General features: G+C 38.9%; 1 protein-coding gene across 9 annotated transcripts in view; it reads left to right on the top strand.

Moving 5' to 3' along the window:
• The first annotated feature begins 3,356 nt into the window (after positions 1-3,356).
• gramd1bb (GRAM domain containing 1Bb) overlaps positions 3,357-8,763 on the top strand; it is a 122,763-nt gene continuing 117,356 nt past the window's right edge. For 2 of the 9 annotated variants that reach the window (XM_014015054.1, XM_014015055.1), the window contains exon 1: positions 3,359-3,787. In XM_014015054.1, coding sequence (XP_013870508.1) covers positions 3,378-3,787 — 410 coding nt within the window. In that variant the 5' untranslated portion in view covers positions 3,359-3,377. Of the gene's footprint in view, positions 3,788-8,763 lie in introns of all 9 variants that reach the window. The other 7 variants (XM_014015056.1, XM_014015058.1, XM_014015061.1 and 4 more) reach the window with 5 other exon arrangements.

Here is an 8,763-nt window from a genome sequence, read left to right as displayed (position 1 = left end):
GTTCAAGGGGTATGAATACTTTTGCAAACCACTGTATATATATATTTAAATATTTACCAGAAACTTTGGAGTGCTTTTTTCTAAGCCTTACAGTATTTTCTGCACCACACTAAGTGCAGTAGTCAGATCCCACATCTGTGACGACATCTTTAGATAGTGCCTTTTTTCATTTTAAAAAGTCTTTCCATGCTCTCACTTCTCTGATGTCACTGTATCATTGTGTTCCAGTTAGACACAGAAGTAAAAAGTTTAGCTTTAAATAGATATTATTTCAAGCTCCAAAGTCTTTTTAAATCTTCCAAATATAGTCCGATTTTTTCAAAATTGAAAATACTTTAGATCTTCTTGTGAGACACTGGCAGCACAACAGCTCAGTGGTCAGCACCGACGCCTCACAGCAAGAAGGTCCTGGGTTTGATACCCGGTTCGGACCTGGGGTTTTTCTGTGCAGAGTTTGCATTTTCTCCTTGTGTTTGCGTGGGTTTTCTCTGGGTACTCTGGTTTCCCCCATCCCTAAAAACATGTATAATGGGTTGTCTTCAGGCCCAGGCCACTCTTGAAAGAGAGATATGTGATGTCAGCGGGACTTGCCTGGTTAAATAATGATAAACAAACAACAATATTTTTTATGAATGATGCACTTTTTAAAAAATGTATGAGTTTTCTCTTTTGGAGTTGGGTACTGAATCATGTTTTGATGTGAGGGCACAAACTGTTATTAATACAACTGAGCACAGAWGAATGTGAACTGGTGCCAATTTTCATTTTTGTGTGTGTTTATTTGAACGAGAAAGAAACTAATTGCAAAACTATTAAAAAAATTGAATTTCACAGCAACTTTTTGAAAGATGCAAATGAGTATGCAGTATTTTCTTATATTTTTATTTTCCCATCGTGACATCTGATAGGAGGTTTTACTGAACACACTGATGTTTGTTTGCTTGAAATCTTTCTGATGAACCTCCACAGACATACAGCTTTGTTGGGCTGCTTTTATTCTTTTGCAGAGGTTTTCATTACATCATCAGACTTTACTTTAAACTTTATGAACCAAACAATGRCAGTGCATCTTGACTGCTTTCTGCAGTGGACAGTACTGCTTTTTAAGTCAGCACTAAATACTGGATTTGTTTTCTTTATGAAGTACTATTTGTGATGCYCAAACTTAAAGTGCTTAATACCTAACTGCAGATATGTCTATTTAATCACACCCAGTAACATTTTGATGAAAGTAGAAAAACATAACAAATCAAGATAAATGTTTGGGGAAGTTAAATCAGAAAGGTTGGAGGACCTCAGGGAAGCTGAGGTAAACTGGCAACTGTACAATCTCAGCCCATTATCAAAACAGGTTTGAAGGCCGCTGATTGAAACCTGGATCTGAAATGTGAGCCACCTAGTGGGCCAATTACTCAGCAGAACTTGATGCAARTTTCCAACCTGTTTGAGTACCTGAGCAGTAAATTACAATGATGCATAGGAAAAGTACATATTTTGAGCAGGCAGGCAGCAGTTGTGTTGCACTTCAAAACACGTCCTCGTTAGCTTCAACTAAGTCAGATAATATTTACATCAATAAACATGATAAGACATTTACACATAAATCAATATTTGCTTGTTTTTACTTAATTTTTTAGCAAAGCAATTAAACGTTGAGACTTACTCTTCACAATTAAAAAAACTAGATGAAAATATTTTTGAGTGACATCTGCTGAATTCTAGGTACTACTTCAAATGGCATCATTATTTTCAAATAAAGCCTTACTTCCACTGTTCAGAGTAGCAGTTGTAGGTCATATGGTAATATTTTTATGCAGGCATGACTCTGTCTCCCTAGATACAGGATAACTAGCTGCRTATCTCTGAGCAGTGTTTGCTTCTCACCTTGTTGATGTCAAGCTGAGAATGGCATATGTGCAGAAGAATTATTCCTGTGATGCAAACACAGATTGTGAGACAAACACAGATTGTTGGGTTCACTACTGATTTTATGGCGCTTGTGATTTAATGCTGTATTTTCATTGCATGTTTTGCAATGATTTTATCCACATCGGCTTTGTTTCATTGTTGCGTATGTTGGACTGACTGTTGAATCTCTCCAAACAGGATGTGTGATTGCAGCCCACATTTAGGAAAAGTAAATCAAGAGTTTCTCATCAGACAAGCGTGCTGAATAGATAAGAGTTCTTTGGTTTTCTGATTTGGAAAAATGCTTTATTGCTCTGTACCACTGGATGTTTTGTAGCACATAAAGCAGTTAACTTCCTGAYAAATTTCTAACGTACACAGAGGCAGTGGTTCACACAGATCAGCTGTTATCTCTAAYTTGTTTGTCTCAGTTTAAAGGTCTTGTATATTTTTAGCACTAARTTAGGAAGGAAATGTACTAAGAATTGATCAGGCCAGGCTGGTGCATGGTGGTGGATGTTTAGGACATCAGCACCTTTAATACGGCTTCTTCTTGTGGCGTCTGCTTGTGTCTGTGTGTGAGTATCTGTTTTTCTCTAAATGTGTCATTATTTTTTTCTTTCAATGTTGTTATGAGTGTGTGGCTGCTTGATGTGGTTATCATCCTTCTCCTAAGCTTTGCTTTTACCTTGCAGCCCTATCACCTCCCTTCTAACTTGTAGGCATTAACTGTGCGGAGGCAACAACACGCTCRGGGCGCAGGACGGACCTCAGCTTCCAGCACGAGCACAACCGTGTGAACGACTTTTGCCTTAGGACCACTGAATTGAGAACAAGGTGACRGCAAACAACGCCCTGGCCTTATATCGTCATCAATATTTAAGGGATGACATCTGGTGCCTTCCTCTTTAACCTTAACACCAGCARCTAAGGTAACAACTCGGGCTGCTCGGACAGTAGCATTGCCAGCGTTTAAACGTGGTTTTGTGTGTGTAACTTGGCCTGCCAGTCYCAGGGGAGGACCAGCAAAGGAGTTGTGTTACACTCCCTGACAGGCCTTATGCATGTTTCATCTTCTGCTCCCAGAACAGAAGCCCCTTTTGTTATCTAATCTAGCTCTCTTCTACCCAGCCTGAGTGAATGAGTTTACTGCCACAAGACTGTTTTTCACAGTCTGTCTGCCAGAYGCCAAACTGATACATATTCACCAACAGCTGAAGGACAGTGGGAGGACTTTGTTAGCGCTAAGATATCTGGACTTGCTTGTCTTATAATCATTGGCTGGCACTTTAAGAAGGGGCTATGTGAAGACATACAAAACGATCTGAGTTGTGCCTGACTCAGCGCCAACTTGATTTTTTTTTCAACAATAAAAACATCTGAGGATCCAGAACTAACAACGCAGATTTCTACAAAGATTTTTTTGGTGCTTCTTGTCTGCTTTTTAGAAGAAAAAAAAACAAGGAGTTATGAGTGACACTCTTAGACCTCCTTCACTCCAGGTAAGTGTGCCACAAGATGCCCCAGCGTACTCAGATGGAGGCAGCAACGCCGTGTCGGACTGCTCCGTGCGATCCAGCTGCTCCACCCCTACCCTTCGCCGTAAACGCTTCAAGATGCGGCGCATGAGGAACGTGCCCAGCGAGCGGGAAATGACGAGAGGGCGGCAAACCAACGACCACCTGACGGCCAGATCCCACTCGAGTTCCAAGGAGTACCTCCAGTTGCCTTCCATTGAGATCACCCCGTCCAGCGACGAGGACGCCCCGTCTTCCTGGTCGAGCTGTTCCACCCCCAGTGCGTCTCCTCGCCGCAAGCGTTTCCTGCTGAGGAGGTGGCTGAAGGTCAGAGAGAAGAAGGAGCAAGGCAGCGAGAGCAGGTTGGTATGGGCCCCGCCTTCTCATTTCTTTCCATTTTCTTCTTCTCCCTTCACATGAAACCTTCATGTTGCTTTGAACTCCTGCYATCAGCAGTAATGAGGGAACAAATAATCAGTTTACTTTTTATACTGCCTTATATAAATCTAAAACACAAACTTTATGACTCTTTTAGATATTGACCTTTTAGACATTGGCCTACTTATGTAGTTTCCTGATTTGTAATACCTGTTTCTACAGTGGTTCCAACACACAATTCAATCTATACTGTCTGGGTTGCAGCCAATTTTTTTTCTCTCTTTGTTTAACATTTGTTAGAGGACATAGGTTATGCTCAGACCACTCTCATGAGAAATGCATGGGTCAAACACTCCAGCTGCTGACACACCCAAACTTTTTGTGACACAAGACTCGAGTCTTCAGTATGCAGACTTGTCTCCRTTGTAGGGATGCAAGTTATCGATTAATAGATTAATCTAAAGTTGATTGATCTTATCGATCGACYAATGATTAATTGATAAGCAGCCATTTTCCTAAAAAATTGACATTTCTCTTTCTATAACATGAAGGGCTAAATTTTTTACACAGTAAATTAAAAAAGTACAGTATTATTTTAACAATTCATTGTGCCAGCTGTGTGAGGAAACACTGACTGAATGAACAGAGAAATGTAGATTTCTCTCACGTTATTAAACTTGGACATATTTACAAAATATAACAAAACAGGAATCTGTTAAATTGCTAGTTGGAAAAAATGAAAGAATAAAATAAGTAAAACACTTAATCCACCCTGAAGATGAAAAACTATCATTTAAACACAGGGTAATATTTAAGATAAAAATTAACTTAAAAACAAACTAGGAACATAAAATATCCCTGAAAGATGTGAGATACAAATGAGTACTGGCAATTGTTTGTTTATTTATATTCCCTCTGCATCAAGAAAGACGTTTTAACTCTGGTTTATGAATCACTCATTGAGTCCATCATCACCTTCAATGTTTTATCCTGGTACAACTTCCTCACTGTGAAACACAAAAACAAACTGTTACGAATCAAAAATCAGGCCAGCAAAATAATCGGTTCACCTCAAACCCCTCTTTCTGAACTGTATAACCACTCTGTGATGATGAAGGCCACCCTGATCACAGAGGACCCCTCTCATCCCCTCCATCACTCGTTCCAGCTGCTCCCATCAGGCAGAAGGTTCAAAGTTCCTCTGGCCCTTAAAGCAATATACAAAAAGTCCTTTATTCCGCTTGCAGTAACCACTCTCAATACTTTTAAATAGTATTTAACAGTTGCTTTTAACAGTCCTTTTTATGTGTTTTTATGGGTAGTTGAGTGTGTTGCATGTGTGCWKKTGTTGGAGCCCTGTTGAAGAAAAATTTCTGWCACCATCTGGGACAGACAAAAAAGTTATTCTATTCTATTCTATCTTAAGTGGTCTGCACGGCATGATCTGACGTCAGTTACTGTTCATTAGATTGGTTTACTGGTCGGGTTATGTCACACAGATTAGATTAACTTCAAGTTAAATATTGGTAGCGACTGTAACTCTTTTATGTTGTTCTTTCACATGGAGTTAAACTCAACAAGAGGAAGCTGATGTTAGCTTACTGTTCTGTCTTCCCGCTCTCTTGTCTTTAGCGTCACACTGCTTGATGGTCTGGTACAGCCTTCGGTACTTTTCCTTCGAGTTTGGTGTAGTCCATTATTATTGTTGTGTCGCAATAAAATTAAATAAGACTCGCTCGTTTGCAGTCCCGCCTACATCGAGACGGCTTCCTGCTCAGTTTAACAGGGCTGGGGTAGAGTAGCAGCACCCTCTGCTGGATGAAGGCAAAACTACACTGAAATAAGGTTTAAACAGATGTTTTCAATTAATCGAATGGAAAAAAATTTTAATTGAATAAACCATTATTCGACAATTAATCGTAAGTCGATTAATTGTTAGCATCCGTACTCCATAGGTCAACCATATTGACRGACTCAGGCTTCTTGTAAAAGCATTGTGCTAAAAATCAAAGGGTTTAGAAGAAACTAAATGGTCACCTACCTCAGTCGAAAAGATTGGTGGTATAAAAAGTTCAAGAACTTTCAAAAATGTATTGGTTCTTTCCTTTGGAGTGGACGCCTGAGAAGTTTACTGAGATCTGAGATAACTAATGGTGTCACCTGACGAAAGGTCAAAGGATCAATAGCTTGTAAGCATTTAAAATATTTCAGATAAAGTTGCTCATTTAGACCTGAAAAGTGAATGTATTTATCAATGGTCATGCAGTAGTCTTGGAGGAAGATAGAAGAATATTTCAAGTCAAAAATATTCATTGAACACGTGTTTAAGTTATACCTCTGATTAAAGTTCATTTGAGTGATTTAGATTTCAAGAATACCTGAATTCCAAGAAAACTTTTAATAACATTGGCAATGCCTAAAATTTAAATTAGTTCCCATWTACCCTCTGATTATTCATCAGCAAATAAAAATGCCTCTGATAAAATGGTTCAATGTACCTAACATGTATATGATCAGTGGACGTGTAATCACTGATATGATAGGAACACTCTTTCTTCAGTGTTTTGTAAAATTGCAGCCTTTTCTACCTTTAAAAAAATACCAAATGTAAAAACACAGCTCCCAAAAGAACAGGCTCTGAGTAATATTTCTCACATCACTGTCAGGAGAAAATGTGATCAGACAAGATGTTCTTTATTGATTTTTCAACCATAGCTGAAAACATTTTGGTAGTCCCCCCCCCCCCTGTGGTTTTCCTGCTTTAGTCATATTCAGAAAGAACAATTATCAGCTGTGACAGATGGTGAACACAAACAAGTTCCTTCGCACCACATCAAGGTGTTATTTTTCTCTGAAACAAAGACACCATCTCTCCAGAGGTGCACATTTGTTGGGTTGATGGTATTTCGGTGTGAAATGCTGTTATTTCTCAGTGCTTTTAGAGGAAAAAACTCCTGCATCTGCTTCATGGGGTAATCCGGACATGGGATGTGATCGGCTCTCTTCAGCTTTGTTTATTACTGTTGCATTWATATGACATGGTGCGTCCTCAGCTGCGTGAATTAAAGAAGATTGTTTCTACCTTAAAACTGAGTGGGGGTGACATAAATAATCCAGATTTTAATTATTGCTGAAGCAGAGCCAGCAGGTTGTAGGGATGAGAGAACACAATGTTCAGTGGTTGCCTGACCATACAAACATCCATTTTCTGTTAAAGTATCACTGTTGTTAATAASTTCTGGCCTGGAGGCATGTTTTATCTGCTTTTTCGTCTAATGTTTCTGTATTTTTGACAGCCATATATTTAATACAGATAATAACTGTTTCATTATTGCACTGTTAGGTAAAATGTAGCCTCTGGCTGCCCTGTTTTGTTGATTAGCATAATTATCTGTGAGCAACTCTGTCAGGTAATCAGCATACAGGAGTTATCACACTGATAATGGTGGAAATACAATTYTTTTTTTATTATTATTATTTCTTTTTGTAGACTCACTCTGCATGTTTGGATGCATATATTATGATAATGTTAAACAAATGCTTATTTCAAGTATTTTTAGGTTTCACTTTTGTTAACCATGAGTATGTTATAGCAGCTGCAGTACAAGGCACTCCTCCATTCAGTGTAGAAATGAATAGACTAATAACAGTGGGGTGCTGGAGATTCTTTCCTTTAGACTTCAAAAGCAATTCCATAAAATATTAACATGCTTCTGGAAAACAGAAGTMTTTTAATCCTTCCAGTATTCTGCCTGATTTAATATAAATTTTTCTATCTAGAGAGATTACAACAAATTGAATTTATTTCATCCAATCTTGCACATTATTGTTTGGTTAACATTTGTTACTGACAAAGTCTTCTGAAGAAAAAAACATGTAGAAACTAGATCATGACTCAGAAACCACCTGAATGTAATTTGTAATATATCAAACAGATAGTTTTAGTATTTGCAATGAAGTAAAACTAAAATACAGGGGGTGTGAAAGTTTGGGCAGCCTTGTTAATTTTCCTGATTTACCTTTATAAATCATTGATTGTTTGGATTAAAAAAATCTGTTAAATATGTCATATAGGGGACAAACACAATGATATTTGAGAAGTGAAATGAAGTTTATATGATTTACAGAAATTGTGCAATAATTGGTTAAACAAAATTGGGCAGGTGCATAAATTTGGGCACTGTTGTCATTTTATTGATATCAAAACCCTTAGAACTAATTATTGGAACTCAAATTTGCTTTGGTAAATTTAGTGACCCTTGGCCTCCATACACAGGTGACTCTAATTATGAGAAAGTGTTTTTAATGCAATTGACACTATTTTTTCCACACTTGGAATGTGGGGAACGTAGCTGTCTGGGTGGAACGGTTGCTGCTGGACGTGCCAGTGATTCCTGGGGCTGGAATCTGATATGCCGGCACCACTTTCCATCGAAGACGTGGAAGATCTATAGATATTTGGATTTATGATAACTGGATTCCTGCTGATCGGCGGAGGAGGGTTCCAAATTTATCGAAAAGTGGGAGTGACCCTGACAGTGGTTTGGGCCTTTGAGGAGCTGTCGGGTGCACTTGAAGGATTCTGCCGGGCTGGTAGCACACAGACTCTGCAGCTTGGGGAAATAATTTCGCAAACTGGATACGATTCTGACGAGAATCACAGCTCAGGAGCGAGCCTTCGGCATGTAAGGATTACATCTGGGTGAAGCAGTGAGAGGCGAGGAAGACCCGATTGTTTTTTTTCACMACTTCAGAGATGCAGTTAAGACATTTTAAAAGCAGCAGGAAATTCAAGGCTGCTTTGTTCCAAAACAATTGGATTTATCTATTGGCTCCCAGCAGCACGGCCTTGATGGCAGTGTTTAACTGAACCTCCCCAGGATTGAATGTCAATAAAGGCTTGATTCCCTGCCCATTTAACCCTCCTGTTGTCCTCATTTTCTGTATACACCCTTTGTCC

Source organism: Austrofundulus limnaeus, unplaced genomic scaffold (assembly GCF_001266775.1).
Source record: "Austrofundulus limnaeus strain Quisiro unplaced genomic scaffold, Austrofundulus_limnaeus-1.0 Scaffold122, whole genome shotgun sequence".
In the NCBI taxonomy this organism is placed as follows: domain Eukaryota; kingdom Metazoa; phylum Chordata; class Actinopteri; order Cyprinodontiformes; family Rivulidae; genus Austrofundulus; species Austrofundulus limnaeus.
The sequence above is the reverse complement of the archived record's forward strand: the minus strand, read 5'-3'. Positions and strand labels throughout refer to the sequence as shown.